Source organism: Bombina bombina, chromosome 11, assembly GCF_027579735.1.
Source record: "Bombina bombina isolate aBomBom1 chromosome 11, aBomBom1.pri, whole genome shotgun sequence".
In the NCBI taxonomy this organism is placed as follows: domain Eukaryota; kingdom Metazoa; phylum Chordata; class Amphibia; order Anura; family Bombinatoridae; genus Bombina; species Bombina bombina.
Genome location: NC_069509.1, coordinates 54,938,098 through 54,963,166, shown reverse-complemented (window position 1 = coordinate 54,963,166; position 25,069 = coordinate 54,938,098). Strand labels below are relative to the sequence as shown.

Sequence of the window (25,069 nt, the reverse complement as noted above, 5' to 3'; positions counted from 1 at the left end):
ACCAACAGTTATATTAATATACTTTTACCTCTGATTACCTTGTATCCAAGCCTCTTCTGACAGCCCCCTGATCACATGACTGTGACTGTTTATTATCTATTGTCTTGCAGTTAGCATTGTTTTGTGCTAAATCTTTAATAACCCCCTGTGCCTGAACACAGTGTTATCTATATAGCCCACGTGTACTCTGTCTGTGTTGAAGAGATTTAAAAAGCATGTGATAAGAGGCAGCCCTCAAAGGCTTAGAAATTAGCATATGAGCCTACCTATGTTTAGTTTAAACTAAAAATACCAAGAGAAAAAAAAGCTAATTTGATAAAAGTAAATTGGAAAGTTGATTAAAATTAAGTCCTATCTGAATAATGAAATTTTAATCTAGACTGTCCCTTTAAGATAAGGCCCATTTTTGGTTCAGCACCTCTGTAGTGCTGGTTGATAGGTGAATTCTACCCAGGTGCTGAATCAAAAAGGGGCCGGTTGCTACGCTTACATTCCTGCCTTTTAAAATAAAGATAGCAAGAGAACAAAAAAAATAGGAGTAAATTAGAAAGTTGATCAAAATTGTATACTCTGGGAATCAAGAAAATATTTTTTCTGTTTAGTATCCCTTTAAGCATTTGAAAAGGGGTCTGTTCAGGATAATTTTATTAAACAAGCATTATATATACAGATGACCCACATACAAGATGAAATTAAAAAAAAAAAATTTAACTTGACCATATTTTTGAGTTGCTCTTTATTCTTACAACAAAGGGATATGAAACCCAATTTTTCTTTCATGATTTAGAAAGAGCATGACATTTTAAACTACGGTACTTTCTAATTTACTTCTATTATCTAATTTGCTTTAATCTCTTGATATACTTTGGTGAAAAGCATATCTAGATGGGCTAAGTAACTGCATGTAGAGGTCTCACGTGATTGGCTCCTCCATGTGAATTGCTATTTATTCAAAAAAGGATATCTAAAGAATGAAGCAAATTAGAATGATGTTTAAAATAGTGTTCTCTACTTCAATCATGAAAGAATTTTTGGGTTTAGTGTCCCTTTAAGGGACATTAAAAGCTTCTAGGGCATACATATATCTGCTCTATTGTGAAAAATTATAGACAGATCTACATGAGCACTTCACTGCAGGGTGGTGCAGTCAACAGCGCAGGCTCTCTGCAACCACTGTACACCACATTTTATCTCAATGCAGTAACCATTTAATGTTGTACTTGACATTTCATTAAAGGGACAGTAAACATTGTGCAACATGTTACATAATACTGCACTATTTGCAGTATTACCTAACATAATTATAGCTTTTTGTTTAAAATAAAAACAAACATTTGGCAGCTAAAATTATACGTGCCTTATAAGCAAAGCCATTTTCTTCAGAGAAGCAGTTCTTTTTAGCTAGTGGGTCACAGCAAGCTTGATTGTGCCAGTTGACACGTAGCACACTCCCGCTAGAGTAAGGCTGTTGGCTACTTTACCTAGTATGGTGTTACAACATTTACTGTCCCTTTAAGTAAGCTTGAGTGAGCATTGGAGATCTGTCTTGTAGTATAGAAAAAGGTCTTACAGTAGTAATGCATAAGAATTTAAAGTAAAAACCATATTTACCTAATTAATTTTTTAAAGAATTACAAAAAATAAAATATTGTTTTAGCGTACCTTTAAAAGGCCAGTAAGCACCTTGTAATATAGTGGGCGAGTACATTTTATTGCATTCACCTCACTTGCTGCAGTTATTTTTCAAGAGCCAAACTCCACCCACCTTACATGGCAGAGCCAATCAGTGCTTACTAGTGTAGAGGCTAGCAACAGCTATTATGTTAGCAAAATATAAAGTTAGTTTTTTACCCGATTATCTCAGTGGGAGCCAATTTAGGCAAATGTGGCATGGTTAGGCTTTTAAAACCTGCTGTGGTCTTCCAGTTTTCAGAACTAGAAAAACTTAAATTTTGAGAACGAAATTGCAATATACTTTTAGTTTGCCCCTCATGTAAAGTTAATTTACTACCCGGTTCAAAAGAAACTAAAAACCCATCTACACACCTTGACTGATAAAAGCTACTTTAGCAACATCAAAATACCTTTACACCTCAAGTAAACTGTTGGGATAGTCTTTATTATAATAAAAAAAAAAAGTGATGATCAATGCTGCATTCATGTAGGATACAAGATTTTCCTTTTTTCTTTTGAACACAACAAAGTTTAAAAACCAAGTGAACGAATCATTGATCCAAGTCGCACCACATTTTTAAATAAAAATACCTTTCAGATCCATCCCCGCTGCTGCCCATAAAATACAAAAACAAACCAAAAAGAGTCAAGTTATTTGTCTACATTCATTTCAATTCAGTCTTGATAAAAAGAATTTCATTAAAAAGCCACAGCTCACAATTAAACACATTAAAGAATCCCTCTCCCCCAGCCATAATCGGATCCCCCTTCAAGTTCTCATCTGGCCAAACATCCCATTCTTGAGGGCAAGTGGAGTAAAACCATTACCAAGCTCTCCTACATCGTGCACAGGGTCCCCCTTCTCTGCCATAACTGCAGTCCTATTGGTCCCTCAGCAATAAGGGGTATTAAAACAGTGTGATATGGACAGCTTTTGTCCCATTTATTAGGCTATCAACAGTTTATGCAAAACCAGCGTCCCTGATTCAGAGGGCTTTTGAAAACGGCACAAATATACAAGATTTATGGTAACCGAACTATGCCCCAAGACAAAATTAAGTTACATTAATAGACAGTAGTGGAGGATCAAAACCACAGCAGCAACTATAATGTACAGTATAACAGAAATGTAACCATAATCTGAAATATGCAGAGGACTTTATATAATGCCTTATGTAATTGAAAACTGACTCAACTAATTAACTTGCGTGCTTAAAACGCACCTTGTGTACATGTTACATCCTTTTTGAAAAGGACTGTGGGGGAGAAAAAAAAATAAAAAAATAAAACCAGACAGACCATGCACTCTGGACTTCCTTTGTCACATGAAGAAAAAAAAAAAGTGAGACCTTCACACACAGCCACAGGCTTAAAGACAAGCTCCAGCCAAATCTAAAAAAGCCTCCCGCAATTCAGAGCAGATGAAAGGAACATGCGTGCAAATACAGGGGGAGGGGTGACACTTGGAGGAGCTACAAAGAAGTTGATTTTTGCTACAATCCAGGAATTCACACAAGCTGTAATGTATAACCCTGAGATTCAATTTGTTTTACAGTTATCATGCTGCATTAAGGCACCACTGTAAGGAAATGTTTCTCCGTCCACGTGCCCATGGTAATGCTTCTCGCTGGCCACAACAAAAGGATTAAGGCAGAAAAGTGGGGTCCCATTCACAGGTGCCCTCTACCCACCCCTCAAACCTCCTGCGTCAGTGCGAGGTAACATTAAAGTATTCCAGCCCTTCTACACCTACCAACCTATTTCTTGGATGAAACAGGAGGCAGATATTCCAGAGGGGACAAGGTGGGAGGTCAGTGTGTGAGAGGTCAGGGGGTGGGGGAGGAGCTGTGAGGGGTAGCTAAAGGTCATTTCTTCTGCTTGTTCTTGGCAGAGTTTCTAGGTGGGGTAACAGGCCGTGATTGGTTGACACCTCCATATGCAAAAAGCTTTTTGTCAGCCGGCTTCAGGATCTAAAAGGAAAAAAAAAAAAAAAAAAAAAAAAAAAAAAAAGTATTTATCCACACAATTTCACTAGGACTCAAAAAACAAACTATTTAATGTTTAAGAGCAATTTAAAACCTAACAAGTGTAAAATGCAACACTTCTATAATATATATTTTTAGAACATAAACTGACATTCAGCCAAGCACTTGTGAGATAGATGATCTATGTAATCAGCAACAGTAATTCAGGCATTAAACTTTCTATACGTTTATCCAATGCCCCTTTGCAGACATGATACGCTGTAGCATACACTGTCAGTATTTAACATTGCACAAGCAGTTCTAGTAGGGTTGCCACCACGCCCATGTTTTCCTGGACACTTATGAGTTACACATGATGCAGGGTAAGCAGGAAGGAACATGTATTGTGCCTCTGGACATCACGATTAGTGCTGATAAACAGCACAATACATGTTCCTCTCTCCACACCATGCAGCAAGTGTAACTTATAAGTGCCCAGGAAAATATGGCCAAGGTGGCAACCCTAAGTACTAGTAAACCGCTTGTGCAATGCCGCCCCCCCTGCAGATTCAGCCGCTAGCAGGGGGTGTCAATCAATCTAATCGGGCGGATTGATATCCGCAGCCTCAGAGGCAGCGAACCAGTTAAGGAGCAGCTATCTTAAGACTGCTGCTTCATAACTGCTGTTTACAGGGAGCATGAAGGCTCTCACAGAAACAAGGGCATCAGGGACCATTCAGCCCCAATGGTTTTTTTTAGTTAAGGGACGTTAAATACTAAATAGACTAATACTTTCTTTAAATGCATCATTATGATTTATTTTTTTAAAGTTTGATTAGCTGTTTAAAACTACTTATTTTGTCAATAATTAGTGTCTATAAAACAATGGGAGCTGCCATGTTGTAACTTAGGTTACCTTCTCTGCTGTGGCCAATTAGGGACAGTTATAAATAGGTCACTAGAGTGTGCAGCCAATGGCTGTGGGGAATATAACCGTGTTCTGCACTTCCATTTCTAACAGGAACTGAAAAGCTCAGCTTCAGAATGGAATTACAGGAAAAGGGGACAGATACACACTATCATTTTATATTACCATCTCAAAGTGTTTAAATGTCCCTTTAAAGGGATAGAAACATCAAAATTGAGATGTCCATTGTTTAAATTTAATTTCAAATTGAAGCATTTTGTAAATGTGCTTCCATTAGCAGAAAAGTTTACCATTTTTCAGTGGCACACATATGCTGCGAATTATATGGAAATGGAGCAAAATAACTAAATATTTCAAGTATATTGCTAAGTCTCAAGGTCTTTACTGTCCATTTAACACTGACCCAGATAGGGGCAATAAGCACCAGTTTGGTTCTTTTAGAGTCAGAAAAAAAAAAAAAAAAAATACAAAAAACAACCTTCATGGTTCAGATAGAGCAAGAAATTAAGATTTTCAGTTTACTCCTACCACTGAATGTTTGGTACTTGTCGATTGGCATACCTAGGTATGCTCAGGAGCAGTGATACACTACACTGCAAATAATTAAAACATTTTTTAAAGTGCAGTGGTAGTTTTGATTGCATTAAACAGCATCGCTCACCTGGAAGGAACACATCAGAGACTCGTCTACGCTCATCATGGAGCCAGCATTATCAAACTCGCCGCAGTAATTGGGAGCAGAGAACAAAGTTACAAGTTGTCTCTTTGCAAAGAACTCATAACCATCTTCTACCACCTGCAAAAAAAAAATGCACGAGGAAGTTAGGGATTGCAAAGACCAGGGAGGGGGGACGGACCCATTATTGCTAGAGAAGAGAAATGGGTGTTTACCTGATGCGCCCGGCAGATAAGGTCAAGATCGTGCTTGTGAAGGAATTTTGTAACCACATCAGCGCCAAAGGTGAATGAAACACCACGGTCATTCTCCCCCCAACCAAGGACGTCTTTGTCTGGATCGGACCACAGAAGATCACATAAAAGACCTTGGTCTGGGACATCAGTGGGACGGAGGATTCGTCGCACCTGCTCCATGGATTGCAGGTCAGGTGAAAGCCCTGAAACAGCAATAAAATAATGCGTTAAATGGGTCGGCTTTCAAAATTGTATTTGAGTTCAATTAGCAGCTTATAAAATGGGGTAGGATCTGTATAGGTTGAATTGTATAGACCGGTTTTCTTTCAACCAACTACAGGAGACAAACGCAAATCTAAATATTAAAAACTACATTATCTGTATCGTGAAACGTTCCAGTTCACTTCCATTATCCAAATGGTGCACACTGAGGGACCAGCTACTGGGCATGTGCAAGAGCTCAGTGTACGAGTCTGATTGGCTGTCACAAGAGGCATAGTTACATTTTAAAATTTGCCATAAAAAAATATAAAAAAAATCTGCTAGTTTAAAATTCAGAATGTCAGTTTTTTTATTAAACCCTTGTTAATGCAATTCTACTGTACTTGAGATGAACAGAGAATAAATCAGAAGTGTATTTTGAGATATGAAAAAAAATTTTAATGTCACAATGCAAATAAAATAAAAAATGAAACTTTACAACTTACTAATTTTATTACATCTGCTTCACCCTCTTTGCATCCTGTGCAAAAGTAGTAACTATGCACTTTTGGGAGCTTGCTGAGCCTATGACAAGAGACACATGCAGCCACCAAATCACCAGCAAACTCCCGCATTGCTGCTCCTGTGCTTACCTAGGTATGCTTTTCAACAAACTGGTAAGAGAATGAAGCAAATTGTAAAGTGGTTTACAAATTGTATGCTCTATCTAAATCAAATGTAAAATTTGATTTAATTAAAAGGGACACTAAAGTCAATAAAATTATGATTCGGAAAGAGCAGTTATAAGACACTTTCAAATTTTACACAATCTTGTTATATACACTCAGATGAACAAGATCCTAATGAGCATGTGCAAAAGGTCACAGGGTTATACATATAGTAGCCTGATGTGTCACAGAATACAAGGGGACGGAAAATGGGGGGGGGGGGGTGGAAAAGAGTATATATACGTTTGTAAAAAAAAAAAAATTAAAATCTGCTTAAAGGGACACTAAACCCAAATGTTTTCTTTCATGATTCAGATAGAGCATGACATTTTAAGCAACTTTCTAATATACTCCTATTAATTTCTTTGTTCTCTTGCTATCTTTATTTGAAAAAGACAACTAAGCTTTTTTTTAGTTCAGTACTCTGGACAGCACTTTTTTTATGGTGGATGAATTTATCCACCAATCAGCAAGGACTACCTAAGTTGTTCACCAAAAATGGGCCAGCATCCAAACTTACATTTCAAATAAAGATACCAAGAGAATAAAGAAAATTTAATAGGAGTAAATTAGAAAGTTGCTTAAAATTTCATGCTCTATCTGAATCATGAAAGAAAAAATTGGGTTCAGTGCCCATTTATTTGAAATTCAGAGTAGGTGTTTGTAGTCTTTATTACGCATTTCTACGGCATTGAGTGGTCCTTTAACCTTTAAAAATATGCAGGATCAATTAGCTCAGGCCATAAATGCTAAGGTCCTATCGTATTAGAGGGTTTTACAGTTAGACTTCTAAATTACCCAGGACAGAGCCTTACCTCCGTGACAGCAGAAGATTTTCTCATCCACTATAGCAGCAACTGGTAAACAGTTAAAGCAATCTGTGAAGGTCTTCCAGAGTTTGATGTTGTACCTCCGCTTACCTGCAAAACGGTACAAAAAGGTCACATTAAGAGGCTACACCTATAATCCCTAGGCTTTAAATGTATTGCCAGCTCCTATACCATAAGGGCAGTAATAACCAACGCCGCTGGCGACTTGACACCCGTTTAACATAAATCACCAGCTAACATGGAGATGCCTTGGCATTTCACTAGGAAGAAAAAGCCAAAGCTAACTGACAAACTACCAAGAGATACAATAAAAACAGATGCTTTACAATCGGCAAGTTAAGGACGCCTGGAACCACAGAATATGAAAACCTAAATGTTATCTTAAAAGGGGCAATGGTTTAATTTGAAATGCTCTGCAGTGCATTGTGCCCTTTCTATCTATTACAGGACTACAACCGCAAGCACCACAGTACATCATGCAACTGTTGCATACAAAACAGACTCTTTTCAAAAAAATGTTTCTGCATTGCTGAGCATCAATGAAGAAACAAATCACAGCACCTTAATCTGTAAGTTTTATGCTCCACTGATCTCAAAACATACATAATTCTCATTGTATTCTCTCAAATGTCAGATGTCTCCAATCATAACTACTCACCATCATCAATTCTCCTTACTACCCCTCAAACCCATTAGAATAGTCAGTTGATAACAATGGTTTTCAAACCATGGTTAATTTTACCTGCTCTAATCTAAGGTAAACTTGAAAATCTTGCCTGTAAGGGAAGCTTGAGGAAAGGTATGAAAACCAATGTTCTATAATAACTTACGGTCCAAACGGATACTCCAATCCATCTCCAATGCTCACACTTCACATCTGCCAGACTCCTCTAGCTCGGCGACCCACAACAACCATACTAGTCAGTCCCTACACTACTGGAATATTTACACTAACCTTCAAAGCACCCAACTAAGTATGCCATTAAACCCTAAAGCAGAATTATCTTGAGAGCCGAGTGTGAACCCTGGATCAGAAGTAAATTACACAAACAAACTTAAAAACAAAGTAACCAAGCCCCAACGTATTTTGTCAGAGGAGACACTCACTGAGTAAGACTTTGAAAACCCCAGCCCTAAAGTGGCAATTCACCAAACTTACATTCGTCATAAAATCCGTAGATGCGATTGATGCTGGCGCACTCATGGTTACCACGCAATAGAAAGAAGTTCTCTGGATACTTTATTTTGTAGGCGAGCAGCAAACAGATGGTCTCCAGTGACTGCTTTCCACGGTCCACATAATCCCCCAGAAACAAGTAGTTACTCTCTGGAGGAAACCCACCGTACTCAAACAATCTAAGGAGGTCGTAATATTGACCATGGACATCACCTGTGAAAGATTGAAGAGTTATTTTGCACCTGCTTTGTATCTGGAAAGAGGAAGCTATTTAAGGCCAGCAGAACATGTAAACAAATGATCTCACCGCAAATCTTCAGTGGGGCCTCAAGCTCCAGAAGGATGGGCTGACTCAGAAAAATTTCCCTGGATTTTAAGCACAGGCCACGAATCTCATTCTCTGACAGCTGAACATTCTTTCCAGGACGACATCCTTTAACTTTAAAAAGGAAATGTATTAAAAGGTTCAGTAAGAGTGACGCTACAAATTTTTTTCAAACTTAAAAAAAATATAAATAAATTTTTTTTACATTTTGTATGAAACCAAATTAAATGAATATGAAGCCAACAGGAAATTGATCTCTACAACACCTTAGTTTTTAATGGTTAACCCCCCCTCCCCATCTTAGAGGAGCCGATTCAGACTTGTTACTGAAGCAGATAAGGCTTAACAAAATATTGCAGTGTTTTGTTATCTAATCACTTCACTGAGGCCAGTTAGGGGCAAATACAAGCAGGGTTTAAAGGAACCCAAAAATATTTTCTGTGGTTCAGATTAAAGGGACAGTTTACTCAAATGATTTTTAAAATAAAGAACTTCATGACTTATATAGGTTAGTGCTGGCTAATCTTTAGTTTTGCAATTTTATTTAGAAGACTATTTCTCCATTTACTTCCCTAAACTCATTTTTTTACCCTATATGTACGTCCGGTCCGTCTCGCTACCTTCTCATTGTGCTTGCGTGTGTCCTAAACAACAAGTTTTAAACCACTTCCAAATTTACTTTTATTATGGATTTTGCATCCTTTAACAGCAAACCTAGGCAGGCTCAGGAACAGCAGTCCACTACTGGGAGCTAGCCGTTGATTGGTGGCTGCCTGTAACCACCTGTCTGGCTTACTTGTGCTCAACTAGCTACCCATAACGCATTTTTGCTCCTTCAACAACGGTTACCAAGAGAAATAAGCAAATTTGAAAATAGAAGTAAATTGGAAAGTTGATTAAAATTAAATGCTCTGAATGAATTTTGGGGTTTCAAGTCCCTTTAAGCTTGTGAATTTGTTAGCTCACCAATTCTCATAATATGAAAGTCACAATTTTCAGAGCTTAATTACAGGAATAGGGGGCAAAATGTTTGAGATTAAGGCCTTTAAAAAAAAAAAAAAAAAAAAAAGAAAGAAAATAAAAAAAACACTGAAGTTGTAATATAACTATACGGAGTAAAAAATAAATGATTTATTTATTGATACACACATCTCAGACTATAGTGTTTCTAATGGCCCTTTAAAAATGGATTACTCATTGGCAGTCAGCAGAACTCATTGTTTTATTGGTTAATAGTGACACGTCACAAGTAGAAAATCTCAATACATGAATTTTAAAAATGCTTATTGGATACAAGGAGAAATTGTATCCCTTTAAAAAAAAAAAAAAATGCAAGTAGGGATAATGGCTATGGATAAAAATGATCTTTTCAGGTCAATTCACTAATTACCCCCAACCAAATCAGTATGTTCTTTCACAGATTACAACTCTTACTCTCATTCCAGTGTAGATATTATACCTGATCCCTTTCTCCTGACGTTACATAATAGTCTTTCAAAAAGGAACAGCAAGCACAAATATTTCAAATTAAAGGGCCAGTCAAGTCAAACAAACTTTCATGACCCAGAGAGCCACACAATTTTAGACAACTGATCTAAATAAGCACTTTTTTATATGCACACTGAGGAAACCGTTCCTACTGAGCGTGTGCAAGATTAACAGACTATACGTATTTGCATTTTTTGTTTGGCTGATGGCTGTTACATGATGCTGTGGGAAGAAACGTTAAGCTTGACAAAAAAAAAAAAAAAAACCTACTAATGTGAAATTCAAACTGCATTTATTGATTCTGATATTCTGTGTTTAGTTGTCCTTTAACCCCTTCGTAGCACTACAATAGTGTTCACATTGGAACAAAGTTCCGATGTAAACACTTAGTAAAAATAAAAATCACATGATTTTTCCATGGATCATAGATTAGTCAAAGGGTGAAGGACACCATATATGGTAGGACGTTCTATACAGTCCTAACTACGTTAAAGCCCAGCGCTGTCAGGGCAGCAAGGAACGTGAAGGGGTTACGTTTGCATTTAAACTAGTAACATCTATTACTCCGTTTAAGGAACTTGAAACGCCATATTCTAATTTTACAAGTTAGGTCTTTTTTATTTAAATATAAATTACATTTCCAATACAATTACTTTGTTCTCATGGTACCTTTATGGTAGAATGCTTTTGAGCACTAAATATACATTGTGCAAACACAGCTGCTAACATTTTTAAAGTCATTCTTAGAAAACCACTGCCATATAGTGATCCATATATGTGCACTTTCCTGAGCCTACTTAGCAACATTTTGACAAACACAGAGAGAGAGGAAAAAAAAAAAAAAAAAAAAAAAAAAAGTAAATGAAGACTGCAAATATTTAGGAATAGCCACAGTCCTCTGCCTTTTGTGCCGGATTTACTGGAGTAAATGTTCAACACAAATATCTATTTTACGGATGTGTCACATTTACTCTAATAAGTCTAGCACTGAAATGAGCCAAATGCTGAAGAGTGCAACCATTTTGTACATCCTATTAAAGGGACATTGTACACTAGATTTTTCTTTGCATAAATGTTTGTAGATTATCCATTTATATAGCCCATCACGTAGTGTTTTTGTAGCAATGTATAGTTTTGCCTTAAAAAAACCCAAAAAAAAAAAAAACACATTGTGTCGATTTCCAGGCTCCTAACCAAGCCCCAGATGTATACGCACATTTACAGACTGTGCTGGCTCCTGTTTGTTATCTGTCTTTTCATATGCAGGGAAGGGGGGTAGTGTCTGCACTTTGTTTTCCCAGCCCCTTTCCCTGGGTATCCCAGACTACCTCATCAACAGTGCAAAACTGAGCTTCTGTTCTAAGTAAGTTTTTAAAAGGTTTAATACTGGATTTTTAGATCAGTATCTGCATACTCTATAGTAGGATCTATAAAATGCAGTTAAAAGGACACTGAACCCAATTTTTTTTCTTTTGTGATTCAGATAGAGCATGAAATTTTAAGCAACTTTCTAATTTACTCCTATTATCAAATTGTCTTCATTCTCTTGCTATCTTTATTTGAAATGCAAGAATGCAAGTTCAGATGCCGGACCATTTTTGGTGAACAACCTGGGTTGTCCTTGCCGATTGGTGGATAAATTCATCCACCAATAAAAAAGTGCTGTCCAGAGTTCTGAACTCAGAAAAAAGCTTAGATGCCTTCTTTTTCAAACAAACATAGCAAGAGAATGAAGAAAAATTAAGAGTAAATTAGAAAGTTGCTTAAAATTGCATGCTCTATCTGAATCAGAAAGAAAATTTGGGTTCAGTGTCCCTTTAAATGACAAGGCGTGTATACTGTCACTTTGAATTTGACTACAGAACTAAATTGGATATATTTTTATTGTATGCTGTACAAATTATGAAAGCGAGTTTCATGTCTCTTTAAACCTGTTACATAATGCAAAGGGGCATTGATCATTAAGGAACCATAATGGACACACTAAGGGGTAGATTTATCAAACCCATTTCGGCTTCAATTGCATGCTGTATATTTCGCCATACAGACAGAGGCAACCACCATTATAATACATGCTTTTACATCTTGTGATGCAGAACTTTCTTCTTTTAACTAATTGTTCAAAGGCTCAGCGCCAATAAACGACTTACTGCCAGAAATTTGCGCTTCCACGTGCACATATGGGTACCAACAGATAGATTCTCTATATATCTATAGCCATCTCTCGATATATTGATATATTTATTTTTGCGATCTTAAATGATCAACATATGGCAAAAACAGCACAGAAACAATATAAATATAAGCTAAATAGTTACCTAAAAAATGCTTTAATAATCAAGACATGGTAGCAAATATTTATATGGATGTACTGTGATAAATAGGGAGTTTGGATAAATTCAGGCGCACATGTGCGCTTCTCCGGAGGCGAGCTGGGGCGCAGTTACAGGAGAAGCACATACAGAGTTCGCCCAGCCTTTGATAAATCTACCCCTAAGAGGGATTTAACCCCATAATGACCACAATGTACCCTGTATGTCACTGGTCGTTAAGGGTTTTTTCCGGACATAATAGCACAAGTCTAGCAAGAACACACTATTAATGCCCTCCCTCCAGCAGGCTTTGTGGAATAGAGCAGTCTCAATGCTGGTGACAAGACCGCGCTATAAAACAATCAAGTCCCAAAAAAGGCCAGTGACATACAGGGTACGTCGCTGGTCCTTAAGGGGTTAAACCATGACAACAAAATGACACATTTATATGACTTCCCACTTAAACCCAACCCCAGACCTAAAACATCTCTTTAATCTCTGTCTTTGATCCACAGTTTCTCCCACTCAAATACCCAGAGATGGTTACACAGGGACATGAATAATCCTAATTGAGAAGTGACCTACTGCAGGGAAAAAAGCTAAACTAAATAAAAAGGAAATGGTAAAAAGGACAGGTAATATATTTTCTTCAAAGCCATACAGGTGCACTAGAAGTGTTTGGTGTAAATAAATTATCAGATTACATCTATTGTTTGTTTTCAGACAGACTAAGTTTGCAAATAACTGGTTGTGTTTATCCACATACTGACAGTTATACAAAGCAAAGGAGCCAGGGCCCAGGTATACAGCCGAGTGTAGCCATTTGTTATACAATTAAAAAGGGACATTGTTCTCATGTTTTTTGCTGTTTAAGAGATATCTAGATAGGTAGTGTGCACGTCTGGAGAACATGACAGGCAACAGTGCGTCCATCTAGAACTCTTGCTAATGTTTAACATTGTTGCAAAACTGCTGCAAAATAGTGCTGCAGACACGTGCACACTCCTGAACTTAGCTTACTGCTTTTCAACAAAGGAAAAGAAAAACACAGAACATTTGATAGCAGTAAATTGTAAAGTTGTTATAAATAAAAAAAAATAAAGTGCGCTCTATAAAAATCATGAAAGAAAGGTTTTAGTTCTTATGTCCATTTCATTTGTTTTAGGCTTGTCCGAGTTATTCTATAGAAAGGTGGGATTACAGGACCACTAACCCCAGTAGAATTACATAATAAAATGAATAAGATACAATGCAAACACTTACTTTGAATTCCAAATGGGTAGTATATTTTTGTTCTGACAAATGGCAGTTACATTTTCCTTCCTAATGTATCATGTGACAGCCATCAGCCAATCACAAAATGCATGTGTGTATATAATGTGAATCTTGCAAATGCTCAGTAGGTGCCTCAAAACGTGTGCACATATAATGGAAGTGAATTGTTAAATTGTATGTTCTATCTGAATCATGAGTTTAATTTTGACTTGACTGTCCCTTTAACAAGGTGTTGTCTGTCCCTTTAATACCAGATTCTGTGTGTCGTTTTAACCAAGACAATTGCCCGATAGCTAAGTAAATAAATTGAGGAAACCCATTCAAGATTGGTTTGGTCACATTAATGATTTGAAAGGTAAGAATTTCTAAACCACAACATGAAAAGGTAGGTTTTAAATAAAAATAAACCCCAAAATCTTCTATAATGATTGAAAATTAAGTTGGCAATATGTTTTGTAGATGATCTATTTATATAGCCCATAGTTTGTTTTTTAAATGTATAGTTTTGCTTATTTTTAAACAACATTGCTCTTTTCAGACTCCTAACCAAGCCCCAAACTTTTAGGAGAATACTGATGTATTCCTCCTCCAGCTTATTTAAAGTCTTTCATTTGCAGAGGAATGGGGAGAAGGGGAGCGTGTTCTAGCTACTTTTTCAACAGAGCTAAGCTGGGAGCTTCTAATTAAGTTTTTAAAAGGTTTTATACTGAATTTTTTATATCAGTATCTGTGCATATTCTTTATAGTAGTGTCTATTACATGCAGTTATATGAAAATGTGTATACTGTCCCTTTAACATCTTTACCAATAGAGTGTTAACGAGGCTGGCCAGAGTAAGCACACTGGCACCCTTTGCTCCTGATTATCATAATTAGAACTACTAAACATACACCAAGGGCTGAGAACTGCAGTCGTGAAGGTTGCTTTTGAGACAATTCATCAGGTTGACCCCACACAGATCTAATATATACAAACAACAAATGTCAGCCCCCAGTAGCCACACCTAACCTGTATAGCAAGAGGGGTTACATTTAAAGGGAAACAAGACAAAATTAAATTTTCATGATTCAGATAGAGCACCCAGTTTTAAACAACTTTCCAATTAACTTCCATTATCTACATGTACATATTTTTATACGCACACATTGAGGCACCTGCTTCTAGCTGAGCATGTGTAAGAATCACAGGATATATGTATATGCACTGTGTGCGATTGGCTGACGGCTGTCACATTTTCCTTTTTAATTTATCATGCAACTGACATTTGCCAACAAATAAAATATCTACCACTCATTTGAAATTCAAACAAAGTACTTTTGCAATGTCTTTTTTTTAACTAATGTATTGTTTATGCAATTCTACTGTGGCCCTTTACGGATAGGCAAGTCAGTGAATCCATATATCATACATTACAGGAATATTAAAAAAAAAAAAAAAAAAAAAAAAAAAATTGCCTACGGATTACATTTATGCCCAAAATAGTCATTTTCTTTACAGCAAACACCATGTTAATAAATCTCTATTCTTCCTTCCAAAACAATTTGGGAACATTTCTGTTAACCCAATGAGTACACTGTAGGGCATGTGTACTATGTGAAGGCTGAATGATGTAATCTGTATTTTTATTCCAAGTGATCCCAGAGAATTCATGTGATGTAATCTGTGTGTTTATATTTCTACAACATCCCTGCACACACTTGTTAGCCCAGGGATCATAGGAGTATATTCTGCCATGGTTTGTCAAATCCAGAGAGCAACATCTATTTGTATAATACTTTTGTCCTGTTTGTTACTCCTTTTATAAAGGAGCACAAACTTCCACAATGGATATTCCCAAAGTGTGTGCACTTGACTCCTACATTTTAGGTACCAACTTGTATCATATTATCCTGATGTTTATGTATATTCCATCCAGTATTTGAAATATAAACACACATATTGCTTCACATAAGTTCAAGCGGATTACAGGTAGCCCTCAGTTTACGCCGGGGTTAGGTTCCAGAAGGAATGGTTGTAAATCGAAACCGTTGTAAATTGAAACCCAGTTTATAATGCAAGTCAATGGGAAGTGAGGAAGTTAGGTTCCAGGTCCCTCTCAAAATTGTCATAACACCTAACATTTTTAAAGCTTTGAAATGAAGACTGTACATGCTAAACAGCATTATAAACCTAATAAAATAATCACACAACACAGAATATATAATTAAACTAAGTTAAACAAAAACATTTGCTAAACTGCATTATAAACCTAATAAAATATTCACAACACACAGACCACTTGCATTTTTCTGCAAACAGTTATTTCTATGCATTCCAATCTGGACTGATTTATAGACAGGAAGATCTTGTCCCTTTGAAATCTGCTTGATAGCTCAGGTCTGGTTAAACTGGCTATTTTAATAAATGCACTGCTTTTCAATAGCAGTCACATGACTGGAAAAAAAGGTTGTTCTTCTGAAACGGTGTAAATTGAACAGTTTTAAAATGAGGGCCACCTGTATTTAGATGATAGTGTCTATATGCCAAATGATCCCTGCTCATTAATACACAAACAAAATACATATTTTTATAAGACAATCCCATTATCTGGGTGAAGTCTACATAGCCAATGTAATACTTGCATATATATTATGATGTCTACGTACGTTGCCCATTATTAAATGCCCAGGAGTATTGTAGTCATTAAATGGCATCACATAGTATTAGAAATATGGACAAAGATATCTTAAATTAGAGACATGAAACTCCAAATGTTTCATTAATGTGGTATCCTCTGCTGAAGGAGCAGCTGAATAGCTCTAGTGAGCCAATCACAAGAGACAAACGCGTGCAGCCACCCATCGCCAGCCAGATTTTAGCATGTTGCTGTTGGACAAAAATGAATTTGGCAACGAAAATAGCAAAGAGGCACAAAAGCCATTGTCTGCCGCATTTCGAGGTTCACAAAACCTCAGAATGGACAACTCTAGTGTAGGATATGTACACATTCTTTTTTGCAGTACCAAGAGAACAGTATACAGGTAGCCCTCAGTTTACGCTGGGGTTAGGTTCCAGAAGGAATGGCTGTAAATTGAAACCCAGTTTATAATGCAAGTCAATGGGAAGTGAGGGAGATAGGTTCCAGGCCCCTCTCAAAATTGTCACAACTAACACCCAATACATTATTTTTAAAGCTTTGAAATGAAGACTTTAAATGCTAAACAGCATTATAAACTTAATAAAATAATCACACAACAGACTTCACTTGCATTTTTCTACAGTTCTTTCTATGCATTCCAATCTGGACTGATTTATAGACAGGAGGATCTTGTTCCTTTGAAATCTGCTCGATAGCTCAGGTCTGGTTAAACTGATTCATTTTAGCTTGCTTGGCTTTGATGTAACACAAGCGGACAGCTCTACCTACTGGCTATTTTAATAAATGCACTGCTTCTCAATGCTTTTCAATAACAGTCACATGACTGGAAAAAATGGTTGTTATTGTGAAACGGTGTAAATTGAACCGTTTTAAAAAGAGGTCCACCTGTATTTTAAAATACAAGTACATTTTAAAGTTTTATAAAATGACACTCTATCTGAATTATGCAGGATTAATATTGGATTTTACGATCATTTTAAAGGGACAGTACACTGTAAAATTGTTTAATATTAGTGTATTTTCAATGACTTGTTATATCAGCTGTAGAGTATACATATATGAGAAATTGCATTTTTAGGTTTGTGTATATGAAATAGCTTGTTTTGTGCTTTTAAACCACAGCCTATTACAATAGGTTGAGCTTGAGGTAATACATCTCATTATTTTAACACTTTGTGTACACACACTTGCTTACATACTGTATCTTATATTTGTCTGGGAAACTAAAGCTCAATACTTATTACTTAACTATCCTGCACCCCACTGAGTATATATTTCTTCTGCTGGCTGTGTTTACTTAAAGGGACACTGAACCCAAATTTAAACTTTTGTGCTTCAGATAGAGCATGCAAATATACAACTTTCTAATTTACTCCTATTAATTTTCTTCATTCTCTTATCTTTATTTGAAAAAAACACAACTAAGCTTTTGTTCAGAACTCTGGACAGCATTTTATTTGATGAATTTACTACCAATCAGCAAGGATAACCCAGGTTGTTCACCAAAAATGGGCCGGCATCTAAATTTATATTGTTGCATTTCAAATAAAGATACCAAGAGAAGAAAATGTAATAGGAGTAAATTAGAAAGTTGCTTAAAATTTCCCACGCTAGCTAAATCACGAGAAAAAAAAAAAAAAAAGTGTTCAGTGTCCCTTTAAACTATTCAATAACAGACTCCAATATCAACTTTCAGTATAGGTTGGGAAACCACAAACTAAATCAGCTATTTTAAAAGACCAAAATAGGGGTAAAGGAGATACTTTTAAACAATTTAATACACTCCAGTAGGTAAAATGGATCATTGGGAACAATTTTTAATGGGAGAAAACTTTTGGGTGAACTGTCCCTTTAAAGGGACAGTCTAGCCAAAATTAAACTTTCATGATTCAGATAGGGCATGCAATTTTAAACAACTTTCTAATTTACTTCTATTATCTAATTTGCTCAATTCTTTAGATATGCTTTGTTGAAAAAATAGCAATGCACATATGTGAGCCAATCACACAAGGCCTTTAAGTGCAGTAACCAATCAGCAGCTACTGAGCATATCTAGATATGCTTTTCAGCAAGTGATATCAAGAGAATGAAGCAAATTAGATAATAGAAGTAAATTAGAAAATTGTTTAAAATTACATGCTCTTTCTAAATCACGAAAGAAAAAAAATGGGTTTCATCTCCCTTTAAGTAAGCACACAAATAGTTTGTGTAACGTGCAAACTAAACATTAGATCAGAGCATCTTTAGTGTTATGTTTAGACCATAGGGCAGGGATGGCAAATCACACTGGTAACAATCTACTGAAAGATCTTGCGGTTATAAAGGTACTAGGGACAGAGAGTGAAGAAAATGCCAGTTTGTTTGTCATTCTTGCCTTAGGGTGATTGCAAGCATAACAATTGTAATTGCTGCTGTACACAATCTGAGCAAACTAAAATGGGTGAATATGCAGAGCCTCTTACAGCTGGGATTATACACATTTAGTACAGAGCTGGAGATTGGCCTCTGCTCTAAGACTAATGTAATGAGCATCAGAAAATGAGAAATTACGCTTTGCTCACTACTTAAGGCGACAAGTAGCTTCTCCTACTAAGAAAAAAAGGGGTATTAACCTGATATAGATATTACACACACTTGGCAAAATAAATACCACACATTTTACATGCGAGCTATACATGTAAAGCGTACGTGCGTATTACAGGTACTACCTAACTACATTATACACCAGTAACCCGTTCAGGTTTGCTCCCCGCTGCACCCACTGCCCTATCCCGGCGCTCACCCTCCAGCAGCCGCTGGATGATAGAGTCGATGTTAAGTTTCTCGCCGTCACCCATCTGTCGAGGTTGGTACTCAGAAGAAGCAGGACACAGGGATGGGAGCGGACGCACAGACTGTCGGGAATATAGGGAGGTCACGTGTGCACCGGTCCCGGGCCTCGCTCAGTTGCCTCGGCAAATGACGTAATCGCGCGAGACCCAGCCCTCCGCCCCACCTGTCTTTTTGTGAATGGGGAAGCCGGGGTGCGCATGCGTCAAAGCGCGACGCGGTCACTGATTGGCTAAGGAAAGCAGAGGAATTCGAACGTATTATAACTCCGCCTTTTTCCGTTGCAAGCAGAGATTCTAAAGGCGGGGTATAGAGGAAAGTTGAGAGGCCACACCCACCTAGGTCTGATTGATGGATGACTAGCTTGGGGGATAATATCGCGGCTCTGATTGGTAGATGGACTAAGCTTATTAGCAGCGGAACTGACGTCATTATGATGATAGTCAGTGAGGTTTAATAGGATATAAGGATTTAGTAAGTGGGACAGGATCATTGATAAATTAAACCCAGTTCTGCTAAGGGCATTTATGAAAGTATTGAAAGATATGTAGTCAGTGCTATTGCTTATGTTCTGCATAAGGCAAAGAAAAATATTTCATTTATTATTTCCTTGATTGACTCAGTAGACCAGCAAAAGCAGTGATTAACCCCCTTTTGTAAGGCACATGTAGCTCAATCTTTAATACCAGGCCCATACAAAAACAGTGATTAAATTGATTGATGGATTCAGATAAGAATATGAACAAAAGTTTCCAATTTGCTTCTGTTATCAAATTTACTTAAAATGAAAGCAGTGTTTGCTCAATGTATAACATTGTTTATGGCATTCTTGTTAAAGGGACATGAAACCTAAAAATTTTCTTTCATAATTCAGAGTACACAATTTTATACAACTTTCTAATTTACCCATATTATCACATTTTTCTTCGATCTCTTATTCTTTTGTTGAAAAACCAGGGACATAAGCTTAAAGGGACACTGTAACCAAAAATTTTCTTTTGTGATTCAGACTGAGCATGAAAGTTTAAGCAACTTTCTAATTTACTCCTATTATCACATTTTCTTCATTCTCTTGGTATCTTTATTTGAAATGCAAGAATGTAAGTTTAGATGCAGGCCCATTTTTGGTGAACAACCTGGGTTGTCCTTGCTGATTGGTGGATAAATTCATCCACCAATAAAAAATTGCTGTCCAGAGTACTGAAACCAAAAAAAAGCTTAGATGCCTTCTTTTTCAAATAATGATAGCAAGAGAACGAAGAAAAATTGATAATAGGAGTAAATGAGAAAGTTGCTTAAAATTGCATGCTCAATCTGAATCACAAAATATTTTTTTTGGGGTACAGTGTCCCTTTAAGAGCTGGTGTTCTATCGGATTCTGCGACCCATCGTAATGTGCGTACAGACGATCTGCGCATGCGCGCAGTTACGTCATTGCATTCCAAACCGCGAACTGCGCATGTAAAATACAAAGCAGCTGTCATCAGATTTTGCGACCAAGGAGGAGTGTGCATGTGTGCGCCTATATCAGCGCCTCTGATAGTACATTTTTTGTATATCACTTATGGATACTACTGTAAATGATGTAGCTAAGATATAAATAATAATAATAAATAGACATTTTTTGGCAATTGAATATTTTTTAAATAAAGGTGTATACAAAGTCTTCTTTTTGTGGATATACTGTACGTATGTGCAGTGCACTGAGACACAGAGGTACAAATCTGTGTACTAACAACCATTCCTTATATACGGTTGTGTGCACTGATTTATGTGGTACATCTTTGTGCGCAGATATCCCTATCTGATAATTCTGAGGTAACGTTTTAAGCAGAAATTTATATGTATCTCATTATATGCAGTAATACCCATAAGTGTCTAAAAAAATGTGCAAAAATCTGTAAAGGATATAGTTCGTATGATGATAAGCTTTGAAGGATCCAAGTAATTCCAAGTTATGTCTCCAGGGGGGAGATATGTAAAGGAAAGAGAGAAACAATAGTGCACTCTGTATATATATTAGGAGCTTCCAATTCAAGTCAGGTACTTACACTAATTAGAGCTATAACTTAGCTGTGTGATTGCAAGTAGGTATTAGCCCTTCGGCTTCCTAGGCAAGACAGGAACCGGTCTTTGTTTAACCCCTTAACGACCAATGACATACAGGGTACGTCCTACAAAAAAAAAGGTCCTTAACGACCAAGGATGACCTGCACGTCGTTAGTCTTTCCAAGCGGTGGAAGTGATCCTGATAGCTTCCATCCGCTTTAATTTTATTACAGTGATGCCTCAATATTGAGGCATCCTACAATAAAAAAAATTAGCATTCCGATGCAGAGAGAGCCACTCTGTGGCCCTCTCTGCATCGGCCATTGATGGCCGTGATCGTTGGTGGGTGGGAGCTGATGCAGGGAGGCGGGTGGGTGGCCATGGGTGAAGGAAGTGCGTCGGGGGGCGGGATCGCATGCAGGGGTGTGAGCGGGTGGGAATGCTACACTATGGCACAGTAACACATTTTGCTAAGGTGGGAGAGAGAACTGGGGAAGGTGGGAATGTTCAGCTAAGCTGGGAGGGGGTGGGGGGTTGGATATTGAGGGGGGGGGCAGCTACACTACAGAAAATATTGACTAATTTTGTAATAAAACTTTTTTTTTTTTAAATACCATGTTTTATGGCAAACTGGGTACTGGCAGATAGCTGTCAGTACCCAAGATGGCACACAATAAGGTAGAGGGAGAGGGTTAGAGAGCTGTTGGGGGGGGGGGTCAGGGAGGTTGGGGGCTATGAAGGGATCTTACACAGCAGAATTGTTTGTTTTTTTAAACGTTTATTTTAGTACTGGCAGACTTTCTGCCGGTACTTAAGATGGCGGGGACAATTGTGGGGTGGGGGAGGGAAGAGAGCTGTTTGGGAGGGATCAGGGGGTGTGATGTGTCAGGTGGGAGGCTGATCTCAACACTAAAGCTAAAATTAACCATACAAGCTCCCTAATTAACCCCTTCACTGCTGGGCATAATACACGTGTGGTGCGCAATGGCATTCAGCGGCCTTCTAATTACCAAAAAGCAACACTAAAGCCATATACTGTAAGTCTGCTATTTCTGAACAAAGGGGATCCCAGAGAAGCATTTACAGCCATTTGTGCCATATTTACTCAAGCTGTTTGTAAATAATTTCAGTGAGAAACCTAAAGTTTGTGAAAAAAATTGTGAAAAACTGAACAATATTTTTTATTTGATCGCATTTGGCGGTGAAATGGTGGTATGAAATATACCAAAAAGGGCCTAGATCAATACTTTGGATTGTCTTCTAAAAAAATATATACCTGTCAAGGGATATTCAGGGATTCCTGACAGATATAAGTGTACTAATGTAACTAGCGCTAATTTTGAAAAAAAAAGTGGTTTGGAAATAGCAAAGTGCTACTTGTATTTATTGCCCTATAACTTGCAAAAAAAGCAAAGAACATGTAAACATTGGGTATTTCTAAACTCAGGACAAAATTTAGAAACTATTTAGCATGGGTGTTTTTTGGTGGTTGTAGATGTGTAACAGATTTTTGGGGTCAAAGTTAGAAAAGTGATTTTTCCCCCCCATTTTTTTATCATATTTTATAATTTTTTATAGTAAATTATAAGATATGATGAAAATAATGGTATCTCTAGAAAGTCCATTTAATAGCGAGAAAAATGGTAAATAATATGTGTGGGTACAGTAAATGAGTAAGAGGAAAATTACAGCCAAACCCAAACACTGCAGAAATGTAAAAATAGCCTTGGTCTCAAACGCTCAGAAAATGGAAAAGTGCTGTGGTCCTTAAGGAGTTAAAATAGTAAAATACAGCTTTATTAAAACATACAGGGCTAAGACTAGACACTGTTACAAATAAACAAATGCCCAGAGAGATTGCTAAGCTCTCTAAACAGCGTATAGTGGCACAATGCTGTTGAGGCTATTATGGCTATTAAAGTACATAAGTCCTTAAAGGGATAGTAAAAACCAAAAATATTATTGTTTAAAATAATAGATAATCCCTTTATTACCTATTCCCCAGTTTTGCACAACCAACACTGTTATATTAATATACATTTTACCTCTGTGATTACCTTGTATCTAAGCTTCTGCTGACTGCCTCCTTATCTTAGATCTTTTCACAGACTTGCATTTCAGGCAATTAGTGCTGACTCTTAAATAACTTCACGTGCATGAGCACAGTGTTATCTATATGAAACAGATTAAAGGGACACTGAACCCAATTTTTTTCTTTCGTGATTCTGATAGAGCATGACATTTTAAGCAACTTTCTAATTTACTCCTATTATCAAATTTTCTGCATTCTCTTGGCATCTTTATTTGAAAAGCAAGAATGTAAGTTTAGATGCCGGCCCATTTTTGGTGAACAACCTGGGTTGTTCTTGCTGATTGGTGGATACATTCACCCACCAATAAACAAGTGCTGTCCAGGGTCTGAACCAAAAATTGTCTCCTTAGCTTTGATTCCTTCTTTTTCAAATAAAGATAGCAAGAGAAAATTAATAATAGGAGTAAATTAGAAAGTTGCTTAAAATTACTGCTCTATCCAAATCACAAAAGAAAAAAATTGGTTTCAGTGTCCCTTTAAAGGGACATAAAACCCAAACTGTTTCTTTCATGATTCTGATAGAACATACAATTTTTAACAACTATCCAATTTATTCTGTTATCAAATTTTCTTCCTTTTTAAAAAAATCCTTTGTTGAAAAGCTGGGATGTAAGCTGATGAGTGTGCACGTGTCTACAGCACTATATGGCAGCAGTTTTGCAACAATGTTTTACATTAGCAGGAGCACTAGATGGCAGCACTATTTCCTGTCATGTAGTGCTTCAGGCATGTGCACACTACCTACCTAGGTATCCCTTCAACAAAGGATAACAGGAGAACGAAGCAAATTTGATAATAGAAGTAAATTGGAAACTTTTTTTAAAATTGCATTCTGTATCTGAATATTGAAATCATTTTTGGGGGTTTAATGTCCCTTTAAGTGATAAATAAAAATGTGCTATCAGAAGCGCTGATATAGGTGCACACATGCAAATCCTACGACAGCTGTTTTGTGTCAGATTTTGCAACCAGTTACCTATGTTGCATGCTCAGTTCGCGGTTGCAAAATCTGATGGGAGGTGTTCTGTAGGATTTTGCAACCGATGGAATGCGATGAGGTAACTGAGCGCATGAGCAGAAGTTTTGCAAGTGTTATACATGTGCAAGAGCACTAGAGGGCAGTACTATTTCCTGCTGTGTAGTGTTTTAGATGCCTACCTAGGTATCTCTTCAACACAGAATATCATGTGAACAAAGCAACAATACATTTTTGGGTTTTCATATCTCTTTAGGGTTGAGGTCAGTATAGATAATAAAGAATATAGAACAAGTTCCTGTCATGCTGAAACTACTTCTCTGTGTGTTGGAATTTAATTATAAACAATTTATCATTTACAAAAAATAAATACAGCCCTCCTGTGATTCCCCTCTGTAACTATAGGTGTGATGTCTATACTTTTTAAATGCTTACTGATATTTGTAAAAAACAAAAGCTATAAAATACAAAGGGAACTAAGCACTATGGAGCGGTATTACTAATTAAAGGGGCGGTATACATCAATTTTAATTTAACTGGATGTAATAGACACTACTAGAAAGAATAATATGCACAGATGCTGATATAAACATCCAGTATAAAACCTTTTAAAAACTTACTTTGAAGCTCCCAATTTAGCACTGTTGATGAGATTAACCTAGGACACCCAC

At 37.0% G+C, this 25,069-nt stretch overlaps 1 protein-coding gene across 1 annotated transcript; it reads right to left on the bottom strand.

Moving 5' to 3' along the window:
* Nucleotides 1-2,098: 2,098 nt before the first annotated feature.
* LOC128642144 (serine/threonine-protein phosphatase alpha-2 isoform) lies at nt 2,099-19,438 on the bottom strand. Its single transcript, XM_053694823.1, has 7 exons — nt 19,235-19,438; nt 8,722-8,853; nt 8,397-8,627; nt 7,223-7,327; nt 5,458-5,681; nt 5,228-5,362; nt 2,099-3,644 (listed from the first exon to the last, which is right to left on the bottom strand). Exons 1-7 carry the CDS (start codon nt 19,287-19,289, stop codon nt 3,540-3,542), a joined length of 987 nt encoding a protein of 328 aa, XP_053550798.1. The 5' UTR covers nt 19,290-19,438; the 3' UTR covers nt 2,099-3,539.
* Nucleotides 19,439-25,069: the final 5,631 nt, after the last annotated feature.

Coding starts and splice junctions, on each gene's coding strand:
- LOC128642144 (XM_053694823.1), bottom strand. CDS start 19,289: ATGGGTGACGGCGAGAAACTTAACATCGACTCTATCATCCAGCGGCTG. Junction 8,628..8,721: donor GGCCCCACTGAAGATTTGCG/GTGAGATCATTT, acceptor AATCTTTCACAG/GTGATGTCCATGGTCAATAT. Junction 7,328..8,396: donor CTACGGATTTTATGACGAAT/GTAAGTTTGGTG, acceptor ACCGTTTTGCAG/GTAAGCGGAGGTACAACATC.